Source organism: Nannobrachium achirus, assembly GCF_963921795.1.
Source record: "Nannobrachium achirus genome assembly, chromosome: 1".
Classification (NCBI taxonomy): Eukaryota; Metazoa; Chordata; class Actinopteri; order Myctophiformes; family Myctophidae; genus Nannobrachium; species Nannobrachium achirus.
Genome location: NC_137810.1, coordinates 38,515,687 through 38,535,611, shown reverse-complemented (window position 1 = coordinate 38,535,611; position 19,925 = coordinate 38,515,687). Strand labels below are relative to the sequence as shown.

General features: G+C 43.7%; 1 protein-coding gene across 1 annotated transcript in view; it reads right to left on the bottom strand.

Moving 5' to 3' along the window:
- Positions 1 to 19,925, bottom strand: part of obscna (obscurin, cytoskeletal calmodulin and titin-interacting RhoGEF a) — a gene marked incomplete at both ends in the record, with an annotated part of 77,518 nt that overhangs the window by 41,512 nt on the left and 16,081 nt on the right. The window contains 12 exon segments of the mRNA XM_080728854.1: positions 322 to 588; positions 1,250 to 1,516; positions 2,059 to 2,325; positions 3,397 to 3,663; positions 5,171 to 5,437; positions 7,804 to 8,070; positions 8,194 to 8,469; positions 10,283 to 10,549; positions 12,952 to 13,221; positions 13,884 to 14,150; positions 15,225 to 15,491; positions 19,029 to 19,292. Of these exon segments, the coding sequence (XP_080584980.1) occupies positions 322 to 588; positions 1,250 to 1,516; positions 2,059 to 2,325; positions 3,397 to 3,663; positions 5,171 to 5,437; positions 7,804 to 8,070; positions 8,194 to 8,469; positions 10,283 to 10,549; positions 12,952 to 13,221; positions 13,884 to 14,150; positions 15,225 to 15,491; positions 19,029 to 19,292 (3,213 nt within the window).

Genomic DNA, 19,925 nt, shown 5'->3' with positions numbered 1-19,925 from the left:
ACCTTTTCATGCCAAGGACCTCCAAAATACCTGTATTTGGTTGCGAAACCCAATCTCAAAATGTTTTTTTCAGGAACCCCCAGAAGCAACGATTAAAGATGTTCGCTTAAAAAAATATTTGCACCAATTTTCAAGATTCTTCTAAAATAGCAGATCTACAAGCTCATAGCACAGCACAAAGTGATGCACTATGAGCTATGTGTATCTTATGTTATCCTGTATTACACTTGTGTAACTGTTTATACAATAACTCCTATTTCATGATTATTGTACATACTCCTCAGATGTTGTAGAACACACTCATTGAGCCCGGGCCCTTACGTGTGACAGTGATGCTGGCCGTGGTCTGTAGATCGTTATAGACACAGCTGTAGGCTCCGCTGTCCTCCAGCAGGGCTTTCTTGATGGCCAGCTCGGCCACGGCGTCTCTCTTCTTGATCTGGTATTTCAGGCCGTTCTTCAGCACCTCCCCTCCTTTCCTCCACTCCACAGCCAGGCTGGGTTTAGACAGCTCACAGCTCAGAGTCACACAGTTGTCTTCCTCCACCTGCTGGTTCCTCAACTTCACCTTGAATGTTATGGGGGGAGCTGAGGAGCAGGCACGTGCACACATAGACATCAAAGGGGGCTTGAGCCCCAGCCCTTTTATACGTCTTAAAAAGTCCCCTCTCTAGACCATGAATGCAGTTTTCACTATGGTGAAAGAAATGCAAATGCCCTCTTTCCATGCCATACCCGAAGGCAGCATTTAAGAGAATTGCCTTGTCCAAACTCTCCTGAACTTGAATGCAGCATTGTATCTTTAAAGAATTGCCCTCACTGTGTAGAAATCCATGCCGTTACGCCACATCTCCAGTATTGCCTTTTTAATGCTTAGTTTTGTTGTACTGAAAATAGCCGACCTCCAAGCTCACAACGTGTCACAGCGCGACCCATTGTGAGCTTGGAGGTCTGCTATTTTCAATATTTAGAAATGTCAGCCCCTGCCTCTCTAACCTTCTCGGCACGTCCCTGGAGGAGAGAATGAATGACCCACACAGAAGTGAGTGGACGATTGAGCGATTTACTTATAATATAATTACATAATCATTTGCTGTCCATGACCGTCTTAAAGTACACACTTTCAATATTTCACGTTAAACTGAGGTTCAGAAGGCCATAATGAAAACAATCAATCAACAGCAATCATCCAAGGTGTTGATGTGGGTCAAGGTTTACTCCCCAGGTGCATTTTAGGTTTTTATCTTACCCTGAACAGTGAGATCAGCAGTTGACTGGCAGTCTTTAGTCTTACAGGTGTATTTGCCAGCATCGCTCTCCTCTACGTTGTTGATGACCAGTTTGGTGAGTCGGCCCTCCTGCTTCATCTCATATTTGTCTCCAGGTTTGAGGACCACTCTGCCTCTCCTCCAGTCCACTGGGGCTCCAGGCTTGGAGAGCTCACAGCAGAACTCTCCTCTGTTGCCCTCCTTCACCACCAAACTTTCCACTTCTTGCGTAAATGCTATGGGAAGGGCTACAAAATACAAGATACAGGTCATGGCACGCAATTACTCAATACACTGTATCATCATCGTCAAATCAGTCTAAGAAATATGAGATATTACATAGATCCCTAAATCAATATCTGATAGTATGGTATATTTTATTTGGAGGTCAAGGTTGACGATGAGCCACGCAGCTTAGCCATGTGTAGGATGTCCTATTAATTCATTAATCATTTTACATTATTAGATAGTAAAGTGTAGAGGGACGGGAAGCTGAGTTCAGAGAGAATGGAGGACAACAAATTGATTAGAACTCTGGTCCTCACAAGCAGCTAGCCGCAGGGGTGAGATGCCGTGGGCTCGGTTGGGCTCGGCGAGCCCAGACGTATTTAGCTGCAAGCACGCGTGCCTCACATGCACGCACATGAATCATCACGTCACGAATTTAGAGGGGCACCACTTCTAAAATCCATATCACACCACTGGCAAGCAGTATGTGCACTAAGTGAATGAGCCACCAGCAACCCCTTGGTTGTCCTACTTCTGTGTGTGCAACAACAGTCTAGTCTACCTCTAACTTTGATGTCAGCCGACGTCATGACAGCGCCTACGCAGCAGCTGTACTCGCCGGCGTCCTGGAGAAGCGTGTTAGTGATCATCATCTCCGACACCCTGCCCTCCTGCTTCATCTGGTATTTGTGTCCCTCTGTCAGCAGCAAGGAGTCTTTCCTCCACTCCACTGGGACCCCAGACTTGGACAGCTCACAGCGTAGCGTCACACTGCCTTCCTCCACGGCCTCCTGGTTCTTCAGCTTCTGTTTGAATGTCACTGGGATGGCTGAAAGATGGTTGCAAAGCTAAATGATAGCGCCGTTTGTAAAATCTGAAAAAATACTTTGCAGTAAAAAATGTGAAACAGTTTTGCCAAGGCTCCTCGGACTTACAGTACAAAAAGACATAATCCTTCAGATACATCACTAGATAAAAGCCATCATCATACATACTGTAATAAAAGCTAAGATATGTCCTGCTATCTTTCCTATTTGATGGAGGAACCGGGAGTAGGGTAACTGCTTTTTTTTTTCTTTTCTCTCTCTATGGTCGTTTGCCTGGCCTTGTGGCATAGGAGTCTGGATGTTGATGTGTTGTATGTACTCTCTGTATCATAGTTATTTTATATTCTTATGTGTTGTGTTGATGTCAGGTGTTTTGCTTTTTGTGTTTTCTTTTTGTATATTGTATGCTTTTTTGTTTTGTCTGAATTTTGATTGTGGTCTTTTATTGTATTGCATATGTGGTTTTGTGTGTCTTTAAAAAAAGAAAAAAAAACTAAATAAACATATTGTAAAAAAAAAAAAAGAAATGGTCAAATAAATACAGTGCAAATAAAACAATGGAGTGGTAAAAAAAAAAAAAAAAGATATGTCCTGCTTAACCTAAAAAGCAGTATGCATACTGTACATGTTCTTCAAGCATCCAATATTGTGTGTGTGTGTGTGTGTGTGTGTGTGTGTGTGTGTGTGTGCGTGCGTGCGTGCGTGCGTGCGTGCGTGTGTGCATGTGTGCGTGCGTGCACGCCTGTGTGCTTGCGTGTGTGTGTGTGTTAGAGAACTGTCTTTGTTCAAAAGACAGATTGTTTGATAAAAGGAATTGTTTCAATCTTTTTGTCTTGCCCAACTACTGGTTATTATCCTTAGTATTGCTACTGTATACAGTACTGTACGTCAAATCTTTGAAACTTAATAGATTTATATGATTCTTAAGCGCTGAAGTCACACAAGTCAGGCACTCCAGAAAATTCTTAAAACACTTGTGTGAGTATCACAACACGGCAGGAAGATACTGTGAAAGTTTGGACAGTCCGTTACAGCAGAAGAGTATTTGCAGCTCACACTGCAATCCCACCTACCAGTGATGATGATGGTGGCAGTGCTTTTCAGGTCCTCACACACACAGCTGTAGACGCCGCTGTCCTCTGGCAGGCTCTTTCTGATCAACATCTCCACAGTGGCTCCACACTGTCTGATCTGGTACTGCTCTCCATTGGTCAGGATGTTTTCTCCCTTCTTCCACTGTACCGGCACCCCGGGTTTAGAGAGCTCACAGCACAGCGTCACGCCGTTGCCCTCCTCCACCTGGACGTTTCTCAGCTCTTGGATGAACACGACAGGCCGCTCTAGAGAATGTCAGAGGATAGGCGTTAACAACTTGAGTCCTATACACTTCGTCATATAAAGAATGGTGAAAATAGCCATAGATTTTTTTGGCAATATTCACGTGTCGATTTCTCTTTCTCTGGAAAAAGGTTTGAATGAACAAATTATCTAATTTAATTTTATACTATAACATCGGCCTTTCCTCTAACTCTATAGGTGTCTGACAAAAACGAAATAAAAACAAAGCTCTGATGAATAAATACTGACAATTTCGTCAACAAATAAAAACTGGACTAAAATGTTGGGGAGGAGAAGAGATCCAGTAGAAATACGGGTCGATTCATACTCCACTTTTAGAGCCTAATTTATTTCGGTTCGGCTCTGTCTAAACTATGATATGGCGTCATTCGGAGCCAAATTAATGACGTTAACCGCCACCCCGATCCTCTGAATGACGCCATATCATAGTTTAGACAGAGCCGAACCAAAATAAATTAGGCTCTAAAAGTGGAGTATGAATCGACCCTAAGACATGTCATTTTATGCTTGGTTGTGTGCAGGTGTCACTCTCCGAACATTGCCAATCTACAAGCTCACTATGTGTCGCAGCGCGACGAGTATAAATCAGGCATTTCAACGCCATCACAGCTGCCCTCCCTAAATACTACTAAATCAACTAAATCAACTGTAGATTCAGTCAACTAAAATCTTATGGTTTTAAACTAAAGTTGACTAAAACTAAAACATTTTCAGATGACCAGATGACTAAAATATAACTAAAATGAAAAAAAAAAATGTATTAACTCAATAACTGCCGGGCGCCGCTAGGTGCCGCTAGAGTGCCAGCCATTCTCCCGTAGGCATTCACTATCACATCCGGGTCGCCAGCCTGAACTGGCTTGGCTTTTCACTCGAATGAGTGCTATGCTAGCGAGCCGGAGGAAGTTAGCTATCAGTTAGCAATCGACTATATAATTTTTTAGAAGAGCGATCTAAAGTTATTCAGCCGCCAAAATAACTTGTCTGCTGGCCTCGGAACACAATCCGGAGAAAATCCGCTGTAAAGATGTGTTTTTCTATTGGAGTGGGCGGCGTGGCGCGGCCTTTTCTTCCCATTACGGGCCGTGTAAACAGAATCGCGGCCTTGTGCTATAGGATGCTAAATTAGACCGGGGCTTCGTTGATGCCTCCGATTATTTAATTCATTTTACTAAATGAACCGAAAAATGTCGGTTCTTGTAATCCTTAATACGTCTTGCTGAAACAGCGTTTTTTTGGGGGGGCTCTAAACTTTTTTCTAAACCATTTTCAATGGAATAAATCATCAGGACAAGTAGAATGGCTCGTTGGGAAGCGGTGGAGGAGCCAGGACCACCCACGTCGCTACTAGCAGCTCAGGGTAAGCGAAATAGATTAAAAAATTAGTATTGGAATGGAAAAAAGAACCGATATTATTCGGTTTTCGCACAGAAAGAGTTAAAAATAAAAACACTGCAGTTAAACAGATTATGAGAGTATTGCACGCACCATTTACGATGACGCTGGCAGTGGTCCTAAGCTCTCCACAGACACAGGAGTACTCTCCGGCGTCGTCCAGGCTGACGTCCACGATCTTCATCTCCGCCTGCAGCTCTTTCTTCCTCATCTGGTACTTGTCTCCGTGCTTCAGCAGCTCCCGTCCTCTCCTCCACTCCAGCGAGGAGGCGGGTTTGCTCAGCTCGCAGCGCAGGAAGATGCTGTTGCCCTCGGTCCCTTCCTGGTTGACCAGTGGGAGTTTGAAACTGGGAGGCAAACCTGCAGCAGAGCCAAGACAACTTCAGTGACTGGTTCCAACACATGGAACACAACACATGCCTCCTTTTGACGTCATTCAGCACAGCGGTCCAACAAAACGGCATGAAAACCCTGCTGTCGTATTGTGAGAATGTGTCATTAATAAAACAAAAACATAATTTAGATTGTTATTATTTAACTGAAAGGATGAACAAGCATTGTGTAGGTACAGTGTTTAGAAAGAGAGCTTTTAAGGCTTCAGTAAGAGTAGTTTAATTGAAACTGATAATAAACTGATGATATCAGGAAGCTCCATGAATGCAAAACTCACCCTCCGGCATCTTTGCATGCTAGTTCAAAACACATCAACCTGCAACCATCATGTACTACTAATGCCTCTCTTCTCTTACTGACTCACTGTTTAATGTGGTTAATTCAGGAAAATCCTTGGAATCACAGGATTTGATACAAGCAGTGTTTCAGTGGGTCTGCAACAAGAACTGTACAACTCTACCATAGCAATTACACTGTCAAAGTGGTGTGAAGGAGTAGTCCACCCCCAAAATGACTTTTTTCTATTGATTACTCACGCCATGGAGACTTGAGTACATTTACCCCCATTGATTCCGGATGGAGACCCAAACGCAATCCGGTCCCCTACATTTATTGAAATCAAATTATTGTCTTAGGAATGCGTTAAAAAACTAAAAATATTATTGAATTCAAGTCTCCATGGCGTGACAAATCAATAGAAAAAAGTCATTTGGGGGGTGAAATCTTTAAGTATACAGTAGCTCTGTGCTTACATCCATTTATATGCAATAGATTAACACATGACATTATGTCATCCTGGTTGAATGTCTTATAAAAGCTCACCCCAGGTCTCTTTAATAAAAAAGGCTCCTACCTTTGACTTCTCTGATATTCTGTGACATGACAACAAATTACCTTCTTTCAGCCTGTTCTTTTTGTGCCTCCCCACAATAATCATTCCCCCTGTGTGTACACACAACACCATATTGGCAATGGCAAGTGGGACGTACAGTCCCACTTGCCATTGCCAATATGGTGTTCCATGGAGCGCTCAGCCAAGCTGGTGGCAATACTGCCAGGAAGCTAACCCACGCCTCTGCAGTGGTCCATGAGTGTTTTTCTATCACTATATGATTTTGAATGATCTTTGTTTTTGTGTTTTAATAAATGAAGCCCAAGGCCTGGTGAATTCACTGACATGACACAGCTTATCTAAGCTAGCTAAGATAATTTGGCAGTTATTTTACTGTACAGTATGCCATTGTCTACATACTGAAGGCCAAAAGGCCAGAAGTGACCCCCCCCCCCCCCCCCCCCCCAATTTAACTTACACCTACCCCCACTTCTTCCCTGCGCTGAGCATATTGTGTATTTTTTGAGCGGTGGTAAACCGCTCCATAGAGTGGCTGTGCGTGTGTCTGTAGCCTTTTTCCTCAGCATTTTGCTATAGTAAAATATGTGTGTGTAGCATAGCGCTCCATAGAGTGGCTGTGCGTGTGTCTGTAGCCTTTTTCCTCAGCGTTTTGCCATAGTAAAATGTGTGTGTGTAGCATAGCCTGTACATCCTAGACTTAAATCCTAGTCTGAAGATGTTATGCAAGCACGACCACCGCTCACTTCACATTGGGTGTGATTTTTTCTTATTATCTTTCTTGTAAATGCAATGAATGTCATTCTTGTTATGGTTGATATGTCTGTAAATTGAGTGCCAAGGACTTCCGATGTCAAAAAAAGACCGCAAAAGCCCTTATTCAGGATGTTCCTGTGGAGCAAGATGTTCAAACTGTACCTGTGCTATGCTGCATCTTAAATGTGTCTATTGTACATGTGATTGTTGTTCATTGTGACCAATAAAATATTCAATCAATCTTTATATTTGTTCTATATTACTGTAGATTAGAGGTATCTTTCTATTGGGAATCTAGTGGAGAGTAAACCCATGCGAACATATGGGTAATATTCAGAAATATATTCATATACATTAATAACATCACACATTAATTTATTAAATGATAACCAAACCAAAGCCAATTAAATGTACCCACAGTTGTTTGTAGGTTGGTACGGAAATACACAACACAACCAACTTTGTGGAACCTTGTGGAATTAACACATTTTGGACCATTTCAACATACTGTATCTTCCCAGGTGTGTACTGTATATTGGTGTGGGATAGACGCATCAAATTCCCTTACCAGATAAGTCAATGATTGTCCTCATTTGACTCATTAAATCAGTAGTTAAAACAACAGCAGTTTAACCATACAGATTTGGGCTTGAGGGTTGTCTACCCTTAAAATACCATACATTCAATAAAAGATGCAACCTTTGTGTATTCAATAAGTTAAACTTACCCTGGACAGTGAGCTCAGCAGTTGACTGGCAGTCTTTAGTCTTACAGGTGTATTTGCCAGCATCGCTCTCCTCTACGTTGTTGATGACCAGTTTGGTGAGTCGGCCCTCCTGCTTCATCTCATGTTTGTCTCCGGGTCTGAGGACCACTCTGCCTCTCCTCCAGTCCACTGGGGCTCCAGGCTTGGAGAGCTCACAGCAGAACTCCCCGCTATCGCCCTCCTTCACCGACAGGTGCTGAAGCTCTCGTTTAAATGTTACGGGAGGTGCTGTGGAATCACAGACAGTGGATTTAGATATTTGTGTGATACCAAACTTTTCAGGTTGAGACCCAAAAGGGAGATTAGACGCATATTTTTGTAGTTTCATTATGATTTAGTTCTCAAACTCACAAGTCACTTTGACATCAGCGCTGGTCTTCTCATCTCCTGTTACACAGCTGTACTTTCCTGCGTCTTCCGCTTGGACATTCAGAATGGTCAGCTCAGCCACCTTTCCCTCTACTGTCATCTGGTATTTCCCTGGAGAAGTCTCCTGGGTCAGCGTCTGCTCCCCTTTACGCCACTCCACAGGGACCCCTTTCTTGGACAGCTCGCAGTGCAGGGTCACGCTGCCTCCTTCAAGGGACTCGTGGCTCTTCAGGCTCACTTTGAAGGTGGCGGGGACAGCTGAGGAACCAAACAAATATGATTAGACCAGGGGTCTTCAACGTTTTCAGGCCAAGATTTGATTTATTTATTAGATCCCCATTAGCTTACTGTACAGTCACAGCAGCTACTCTTCAAAGGACCTCTTAGTTGAGAGAGATGAAGTAAGGACACCCACAACCTTATCATAGATTCCATATAGTGGAGTATTGGTTGAGCTTCACATGACAGTTAGCACGCTGTAGAATATAGTCGCGAGCGAGCCCACACTGTTTCGTAGGAACTGTATCTCTAATATCAGTATGTTATGTTATACTTTACGCCCCCTCTGTTATACCAAATCTTTATAGGTCAAGTTTATTCTCCTCAAAACAATTACAGACAGTACAAAGGCAATGAGGAGCAGCGTTCTAGGTGACATCATCACCAACAAGTGCGACCTGATATAAATAACAACACCCACATGAAATCTTTTGTATTATGTTCTCACACATCTTTATATACTCTTTATACTACTATTTTCCTCAAAAAACTGTCCGACAGTACAAAGGCAGGGCCTTTAGCCAATGAGGGAGAAGCAAGCCCACACTATTTCGTAGGAACAGTATTTCTAGTGACTTAACGACTGACGTCACTCTAGCTCAAATATGGAGGGGCGGCAGCCTGCGCACAGCGGTGTTGTCAGGCATGTACGGCAACCGGTTGTGTTGTGAGTGAGGTCAGACCAGAGCTCTGCTCAACATCGTATAAGAGTTGAACATATATTTTTGAATTCACTTCATTCCACAGAGACCGGAGGATTCAGTTGTGGATCACAGTTCATGGATAGATGCAGATTAGATGATGAACCACCACTCCAAGGAAGGAGTGTGGTTTCCCCAGACTAGGGTCCGCTGTACTGATTGTACAAACTTCAGATCTCAATCGAACCATGATGACCTCTACTGCCAAATGCCCATAAATGGACAGGTCCCCTCAGAATCCAGAATTGCAACCAGCCAGGAACAGGGAGACACAAATGAACCAGAATCTTCCAGTTATTATCAAAGGTTTACCAAGACTTTAACTCAAGCAGGAGAAGTAAAGACACATCAGCTGACTTATACAGGAAAGAAAACTCACATCTGTAAACAGTGTGACAAGAGTTTCAGCAAGTTAAGTGACCTGGAGAGACACCAGCGTATTCACACAGGAGAAAAACCTTTCTATTGTAAACAGTGTGACAAGAGTTTCAGTCAGTTAAGTCACCTGAGGACACATCAGCGTGTCCACACAGGAGAAAACCCTTTTCACTGTAAAGCGTGTAACAAGAGTTTCAGTAAATTATATAACCTGAAGACACACCAGCGTATTCACACAGGAGAAAAACCTTTCTATTGTAAACAGTGTAAAAAGACTTTTAGTCGGTTTGGTGACCTGAAGATTCACCAGCGAATCCACACTGGAGAAAAACCTTTCTATTGTAAACAGTGTGACAAGAGTTTCAGTCAGTTATCTAAACTGAAGATTCACCAGCGAATCCACACAGGAGAAAAACATTTTCACTGTAAAGAGTGTGACAAGAGTTTCAGTGAGTTAAGTAACCTGAGGATACACCAGCGTATTCACACAAGAGAAAAACTTTTTCCACTGTAAAGAGTGTGACAAGAGTTTCAGTCAGTCAGGTAACCTGAGTCACCAGCGTATCCACACTGGAGAAAGAACACAGTGAAAACCACCATCTGCACAATGACGAAAAACCTTTTCACTGTAAACAGTGAAAACAGCTATTTGCACATTTGAGAAGAAATCGCACCAATGTGATGGTATACATCAGTGAGTGTCCACCACCTACCAAGGACTTTGACTGTGGACTTGGTCCTGTGCTCTCTACAAACACAGGTGTAGATCCCGCTGTCCTCTGGAACAGCATCTCTGATGATAAGCTCCAAAAGCGCTTCCCTCTGTTTGATCTGGTACTTCTCTCCGTTCTCCAGGAGCTCTCCTGCCAGCCTCCACTCCACCGGGACTCCTGGTTTGGAGATCTCACACTGCAGAGCGACGTTGTTCCCCTCATCCATTTGAATGTTCTTCAACTTTTGCTTGAAGGTGATGGGGAGGACTAAAAGACACAAAGATGACCAAAAAGGTTAATTTTAACCACTTTTGACCTGTCGTCCCTGGCACTATTATATAGAAAACATAGTAATATATCAAAACTTAGTATAATATTAATAATACCAGTAAGACTCCCTAATCGGGAGATAAGCGACCGTCAGGTCGCAGCGTGATTTTAGGGCAAAATGTGTAGGAGCAGTGTCCAAAAATGTGGTTCAAAAAATCGGCCTGATGGTGGCGCTATATGGGACAGATCCATGTTGATGACATGAGTGTAGACATAGTGTGTACCGATGTGTGTGATTTTAGGGCAAAATCTGTAGGAGCAGTGTCCAAAAATGTGTTTTGCAAGAATCGGCCTCATGGTGGCGCTAGAAGAGGGCCATGTGAGAAATGAGGGGTGGGGTCTCCGCGTTGCCTTGGCGGACGAATAGGTACTGGCCCCGGCTCTCCCGGACGCTCCTAGCCCGAGTTACGGCATTTTATGTGAGCTGCAGTGGAGGGGGTCCTCCACTGGGGGCGCCACCACTTTGGCATCCGTTCTGGAGCACCAGGAGTCGGTGGTCCCCGGGAATTCCCCGTGAGCAGCCCCGTTGGGGTGTTCATTTGGTCATTTTTGCACATTTGGTCATTTTTTACATCTGGGGGTCCCACAGGGACCTGTGGGTCCCTGGAGCTCCGGGGGTCCTTGGAGGTTATAGTTTGGCAGGCAAGGAGTGTGTGTGCAAAATTTGGCATGGATCGGGGCAACGGTTGCGGAGATAGGAGCAGGGCAATAGTGTGACGTGTGAGGTGTGACAGACAGACTGACGGACGGACGGACGGACGGACGGACGGACGGACGGACGGACGGACGGACGGACGGACTGACTGACTGACTGACTCACAGTTTGTGGAGGTTTTGATAGTAAGTGCGACCTGACGGTCGCAATAATGATATATTCAAATTTTCTTTCTGGAAATGTCAAGTTATCTGAATATCTTGTCTGATCTATAGAAACACTGATTTAATGCAGAGTATACCCGCTATCCTTGAACCAAGGTTTCTCAAAGTGGGTGCCGTGGCACCCTAGGGTGCCGTGCCGCGAGTCGAGGGGTGCCACTTTGATAATACTTGGAATTCATCAATATCACTTCAGTTAAACCACTGAGACCCTCTATTCTTAGCGAAACAGAAACAGAGTTCTTTTCCCATAGTACACCAACTCTCTTCACATTGTGACACGTTGTGAGCTTGTACGGTAAATCTGCTATTTTTGGTGAACATTCCCCCAGAATAGGAATGCTGGGGTTCCAGTGGTTAAAGTATAATAAAGTTATTTTCAGTCTAGTCTAATGGAAACGGATATTCTCTCAAGTTTTTCTCTGTGACATAATGTATCTTAGGGGGAAAGATTTGCATATTTACATAACATAATACCAGTAAGGCTCCCTAATCGGGAGATAAGCGACCGTAGGTCACTTATCTCCACAAATAGGGCAAAAATGTGTTTTGCCAAAATCTTCCTGATCCATGTTGATGACATGAGTGTAGACATACTGTGTAGTGATTTTCGTGATTTTAGGGCAAAATCTGTAGGAGCAGTGTCCAAAAATGTGTTTTTAAAAATCGGCCTGGTGGTGGCGCTATATGGGAGAGATTCATGTTGATGGGATGAGTGTAGACATACTGTGTACCGATTTGCGTGATTTTAGGGCAAAAATTGTAGGAGCAGTGTCCAAAAATGTGTTTAGCAAGAATCGGCCTCATGGTGGCGCTAGAAGAGGGCCATGTGAGAAATGAGGGGTGGGGTCTCCGCGCCGGCAAGGCGGACGAATAGGTACCGGCCCCGGCTGTCCCGGTCGCTCCTAGCCGGAGTTACGGCCTTTTATGTGAGCTGCAGTGTAGGGGGTCCTCCACTGGGGGCGCCACCACTTTTGCATCCGTTCTGGAGCACCAGGAGTCGGTGGTCCCCGGGAATTCCCCGTGAGCAGCCCCGTTGGGGTGGTCATTTGGTCAGTTTAGCACATTTGGTCATTTTTTACATCTGGGGGTCCCCCAGGGACCTGGGGGTCCCTGGAGCTCTGGGGGTCCTTGGAGGTTGTAGTTTGGCAGGCAAGGAACGTGTGTGCAAAATTTGGCATGGATCGGGGCAACGGTTGCGGAGATATGAGCAGGGCAAGAGTGTGACGTGTGAGGTGTGACAGACAGACTGACGGACGGACTGACGGACTCACTCACAGTTTGTGCAGGTTTTGATAGTAAGTGCGACCTACGGTCGCAATGACATATTATGATTCTAAAAATTAAAAGTCTAATTCAGGGGTGCCGTGGATGAAAACAGGGGTGCCCTGAAACAAAAAAAGTTTGAGAAACACTGTCTTACCTTAAACACAATAAATAAACAAAAAATGATACACTCCTACCGTTCACAGTCAACGTAGCTGTGGTCTCTATGCTTCCACAGATACATGTGTAGATGTCGCTGTCCTCAGGCGCCACGTCGAGGATCTTCAGCTCAATCAGCAGGTCTCTCTGGCGCATGTGGTACTTCTCTCCGTTTGTGATCAGCTCATTCCCTCCCCTCCTCCACTCCACTGTGTAACCAGGCTTAGAGAGCTCACAGCGTAACATGGCACTGTTGCCTTCCTCCACCAGAATGTTCCTGAGCTTCTGTTTGAAGATGACTGGCAGAGCTAAGGAGTAGTGAGGAGAAAGTGGAATGAGAAGTATACTCATCCCTAGGAGGGAAAACATTTGTAATTGAGCTACCGGTACATTATTAAGAAAGAGGGAAGACCTACACAAGTGATTTTCAATTATTTTTAAATGCATTAGGCCACAGACATCAATTTGATACTATTGTTTTAAAACTCTAGGACCCCACACTGTAAAATCCTCACTGTTAATTTAACTCTGGAAGTGTAAAATGGAAACAAATGGACCCTTATGGATCCATTTTAGTTCCATGTATACACACCATTACATTACCAAGCTGGCTAACCATCGTCAAATAAAAGGGAACGCCCACTCTGTTTTGTTCCTGTTGCGTAGCATCAGAGTCTGTCTCGAGAGATTATTACATTACAGACACGTTAGGGTCCATTTAGTTCCCAACTATCAATCCTTTAGCTGGGGACACCCTGGAACCACAATGAGAACCAGTGACCATAATCAAAATACATAAAAGAGAATCTTTGTATTTCTGCTGGGCGACCAATTTGTCAAATCTGATCGGAATTTTGTATAGGTCGGCAGATCACAATCCAATTTTCACAATAAAAAAATGTCTTAAAGTTGTGTCTAATCCAATCTATGACATTGGTTGGCTCTAATCAAAGAAACATGCATTTCCTACCAGCGACGGTTACAGTAGCAGACGTCTTCTGATCGGCACACGAGCAGCTGAAGACCCCGCTGTCCTGGGGTTCGGCCTTCCAGATGAGGAGCTCCAGGGTGGTCTCCCTCTTTCTTATCTGGTACTTGACACAGTTCTTCAGCAAGTCGTCGCCCTTCCTCCATTCCACTGGTATCCCAGGTTTAGACAGCTCACAGCGCAGCGTGACACTGGTCCCCTCCTCTGTCTGTACGTTCTTCAGCTGCTGTCTGAATGTGATGGGTATCGCTGGAGAAAAAGAGACAATCATTTATTAAAAGGAACACATTTCCAGGGGCGTCACAGGGGGGGGGGGGGGATGGGACTGAGTTACTAGGGCCCAGGGTGGAGGGGCCTTATATTTTTAGCTATTGAAAAATAGGCAGATCTACAAGCTCACAGCGCTTGTAGATCTGCTATTTTTAAGTCGTGAAAATGTGTGCAAATCTTTGAATATATTTTTTAAGCAAACATTTGTAACTAAAAATTTGCTTCTGGGGGGGTCCCTGGAACTAAATATTTTGAGATGGGAAACATACGTTTTTTAAAAAACCTTAGAAGGATTTGAAATATTCAAAGACTTGCACATTTTCACGATTTGCGCACTCTGTGCCCACACACTATACTTGTCAATGCTCTCTGTATAGCCAGCTGAGACTGTCTAGTTTACTTCCACCACCCACTGACGTATTCTGACATCAATGCATGGCTAGTAAAAGCTGATATTCAACTGTATACAGCAGCTGCACACCACAGATTAACCAGACAAAAACCATGAATCATATTTGGATGCTCAACCTTCAAGGTTTTGTTCTGCTGTCTGCAGCCGTATCTGTCTCCACCAATTAGAACTGCTTAACCATTTAAGCCCTGTATACCGGGGTCCTACAGGGGTCTGTACTTGGTCCCCTCCTTTTCCCCTCTACACCAAATTCCATTGCCGATGTGTTGTGAGCTTGTAGAGCGGCTATTTTCACTGAGAATTCACCTGTTTTTGCTGAATGTTGGCCTTTTAAGATATGGCCAAAATAGGGATGCTATAAGGTTCATGTGGTTAATTAATGTGGGACCAGTGTGACATGCTCTCTGAGCAGAAACATTTCACATTTCAACATGAAAGGCAACAGATTTCATGTTTAATCGATGGCACAGGGTGATTGATTGATTGAATACTTTATTAGCAGTTTGCAACAAAAATCACAGGAAAGAGTATTTGAAACCCAAGAAAGCCTAGTCTACGGCTTGTTTCCATTGGGGCCCTTCGTACTCCATGCATTGAAGCATTTAATGACAGACAAATATAAAAAATATTTCCCCTTTTACCGGTGACTTTGAGGGGTGCACAGGTCCTGTGCTCTCTGCAGTGACAGCTGTACTCTCCCGTGTCCTCCGGCTTCAGGGCTGTGATGGTCAGAGAGATGGTGGTCTTCCTCTGTCTCATCACGTGTTTCTCTGAAGACCTGAGGTTCTCCAGACCCTTCCTCCAGTGGAACAGGACCCCCGGCAGAGAGTACTCGCAGGTCAGCGTCACGCTCTCCCCCTCCCCGGCCTCCACGGGCTGCAGGGGCTGCGTGAACTCTGCTGGGATGGCTGCAGAATGGCAAATAGGAATAGAGAAAAGATATTTCTAATAATCTTTTAAGGAGGTGGTGCCATAGTGTTGTACTTATTTCTGTTTCGTAATGTGTCTATGGAGTTAACATTACGGCAGAGGCCTGCTCTGCCGGAAACATCGTGAAAAAAAAGTTATGGCCATTTGTATATTCACTGTCCCATTGACTCCACTACACAGGAAAGGAAATATATTATAAAAAATCAAACCTCGGTTCGAAGTGAAGCGGTGAATCTTAGTATAGAATTGTCTGGAGAGCCGGTATGACAGCCGGTATAATAGGTTTTAAAAATATATATAAAAAATCCTGCTTGCTGGTCTCTTAGTTGTTTGTCAACTGCATCCCTCTATACAGTAATTATTTCAGTTTGCTATCTGGCCCTGCTGCTTTCCCATTTTTCAGCTGTTGTACAGCTTTCCTGATCTCCTCTCTTCTGGGTATGTCACAGGTGATGTAGCCTCGGAAACCCAGACTTCTTTTGGTGATCGGAAGAAAAAGAAGTCTGGGCAAACCCCCCTATAACTGTGCTGGCTCATGACATTTTAATTGTATAAATAAATGTAAAATGGTAAATGGTAAATGGTGCATTTATATAGCGCTTTTAATCCAAAGCGCTTTACATAGATTGTGCATTACATTCACCCATTCACACACACATTCATACACCGGTGGCGGAGGAAGCCATGCAAGGCACCAACCTACTCACCGGAGGCAATTAGGGGTTCAGAGTCTTGCCCAAGGACCCTTCGACATTAACTCAGGGGGAGCCCGGATTCGAACTGGGAACCCTTCGGGATTTATACCCTTCGTGCTCTAATACCAGTTTCTCTACCCCTGAGCTATGCCGCCCCTAATGTAGCCGTTCAGATATCTTATTTTACATCAGTATTGTTCATGTGAACTGGTTTGTTTAGGCTTATCCATTATAATGATAAAATCACTATGATTTATCAGTCGTTTTCCACCGCAGATCACTTCCTCATTTACTCAAAGTAGACAGAAGGGGGAGTCATGTCCCTCCTCATTTACTCAAAGCAGACAGCAGCAGAAGTCATGTACCCCTCTGCGTCATTTTGAGACGTTGGAGGACGCGGCGAGATCCGCCGGCCAACAAATAATGTTCGCGTTCCCTCAGAGTGCAGGTGATGGGGAAGTCGGTCTGTGCTGGTTGGATTAGCATTAGTTGTGGATGCAGTAGGTGAGAACTATTGGATGTTCAGGACAGATAAAACCTGAAGGCCAAATTATCATGTGAAGCTTGACCAATCCTCAAAGTATCCATTCACACATATTCTGGACGTACAGGACAGATAAAGCCTATTCATTCTGAACTGAAATGGCCATATATGGACATGGGACACACATTTTGCTTTTTGAAAAAGCCTATTCATTCTGGACTGATATTCTGCACGTACGGGACAGAAAAAACCTGTTCATTCTGGCCTGGAGTGACCATATATGGACATGAGGTGACATACATTGTGTTTTTGAAAAACCCTGTTCATTCTGGACTGAGATCACCATATATGGTAATTAAACAGACATTCTGTTTTTGAAAAAAACTGTTCATTCTGGACTGAAATGACCATATATGGGCGTGGGACACACAAAGCCACTCATAGGAAGCGGTTTTCACCGCTTCAAAAATAAAAAATCTGCTTTAAGTAGCATGTGAGGGGTCAAACTGGAGGGTTTTCATGATTCTGAATCCATTGCAAGCATTTGTTTGGCATGAAAAACATTCCTTGGGCTAGAAAACGGACCAACAAAAGTGATGAGTCAGTTTTTGTTGGTTTGTTTTCTAGCCCAAGGAATGTTTTTTGTGTAAAACAAATGCTTGCAATTGATTCAGAATCATGAAAACCCTCCAGTTTGACCCCTCACATGCTACTTAAAGCATAATTTTTCTTTTTTTAAATATATTTCCTTTCCTGGGTAGTGGAGTCAATGGGACAGTGAATATACAAATGGCCATAACTTCTTTTCGCGATGTTTCCGGCAGAGCAGGCCTCTCATTCTGTGGACCTTAATGACCAAACTAATAGATACCAGTAAGACTCCCTAATCGGGAGATAAGCGACCGTTGGTCGCTTATCTCCACAAATAGGCCAAAAGTTTGTTTTACCAATTATTACACTCTATGTGAACATTTACATCAACAAATCCCAAGTACTATGCAGAACGACCCATTTCAAGTTTTTAATGTACAACAATATTTAGAAAATAGGTCTACAAGCTGACAGTCCTCGTCCCTTATATTCCCATAGGTTATATGGAGATCTCAGTGTTTGTCAGTCCTTGTTCATTTATGCCCATATATGGACATCTCTATATCTACTGTAACAGTCCTTGTCCCTTTATGCCCATATATGGAGATCTCTTAACTGTAAGTCCTTGTCCCTTTTATGCCCATATATGGATATTCCTGATGTCATCAGTATATGAACATATATGGGCTTTCTGATATGCCCATATGGAGATCTCTTAACTGTAAGCCCTTGTCCCTTTTATGCCCATATATGGATATCCCTGATGTCATCCGTATATGCCCATATATGGGCTTTCTAATATGCCCATATATGGAGATCTCTGTATCTCCATATATGGGTATAAAAGGATACTTCAGGTCTGACATCAGGTTTGTTTATATTGGGTTGCTAGGTTTGACATCACAAACTCTATGGGCCATCTGACCTAGAAATCTATATTTGGGCATAGATGACTCATCGTGACCTCATCGCACGTGTGACCGACGGACGGCCGGTGGAGGTTTTCATACTAAACTGCGACCTTACGGTCGCAAAAATAGAAATAAAAAGTGCGGCAGAACATCACAGGTTCAACCCTATTCCTTGAGCTTTTGGGCATGTGGATCCCCGACTATTAGGGCACGGTCACACCGCATTTTTATTCTGCCTATGAGTGCGGATTCTGCCAATGCATTTCAATGGGAATGGAGCGGTTTGCTGCCATTTGCAGATTTCTGCAAAAGAAATCCATTGAAATGCGTTGGCAGAATCAGCCCTCATACAGTATGTAGAATAAAAGTGTGGCTCTGTGCATGGGACTATTTTTCCCATCTACACAATTGTCCTATCTACAATTGTCTTCTTCTTTCCTAAGTGAACTGCTAATAAAGTATTCAATCTATCAATCAAAGCCCTATATACATTTCAGGCTGAGGTTGCAATGCAAAGCTTTGTCAGCTTGTAGATCAGCTATATTTTCAAAAGATGTGTATACATTTTATACATTTGAAAACGTGAAATGGGATATTCTGCAGGAGTCTTTCTACTTTTGGTAATTTAAGTACATTTTGATGCCAATCCTTGTGTACTTTACTCAAGTAAATCTTAAATTCCGGACATTTACTTGTAACAGAGTACTTCTACATTGCAGTATTGTTACTTATACTTAAGTACAACATGTGAGTACTTTTTCCACCACTGAATGTCCCTTTGATGACATTGACAGTTCACAGTGAGGTGCCAGTGGGGAGGGAGGGGCCCATTACCTTTAACTGTTACCACAGCCCTGGTGGTAACAGAGCCAGCGCTGCACTCATAGACCCCTGCGTCGTTGTTGCAGACCTCCTTGATGGTCAGCCTGGCCTCACAGCCGGAGCGGCTGGCAAAGTACTTGGAGGAGTTCCACATCAGGCAGCCATCTTTGTACCACAGGATGTGACACGGCTTGGAGGTCTCGCAGGACAACACCAAACCACCTCCCTCAATGGCCTCGCAGTCCTCCAGAGCCTTGATGATGGTGGGACGCCTCTCTGCAAATACAAAGAAGAGAGTTAAGACAAGGTCAAATCCAATCCAATCCCATCAAGAGTTACTACGAAAGAATACAGAGCAATGATGAAGATGTGTTGCTTTATATGTGATTGCGACCGTAGGTTGCATTTAGTATGAAAACCTGCAGATCATGTCCGTCCGTCACATGTCACGCTGAGTCGTTTTGGTTGATTGATTGAAGACTTTATTAGAAGTTTGCATAGGAAAATGTACAGTTTCATGACGGTACAGTTCACTGGTACAAGGTCAACTAAAAGGAGATCCTAGAAAAGCACTTGGCTTATTTCCACAGGAAACCATTGAAGTATCTCATATAACATTGAATGACAGACGTGACCCCTCATGTCACGCTGAGTCGTGATCTGATGTCTTGATGACAACAGATATCTGATGTCATCAATACATGTCCTTGTCCCTTTTATGCCCATAAATGGAGATCTCTGATGTCATCAATATTAAGCCCATATCTGGGAAATTGGGAATGCCCTTATATGGACATATTGTGTCAGTCTCATGTGGTCTATGATGTCAGACATCTATGATGTCAGACGTCAGTCATCTCCATATTTGGGAAAATGTGGCCATATTTTGTCCACATTTGATCCCATGCC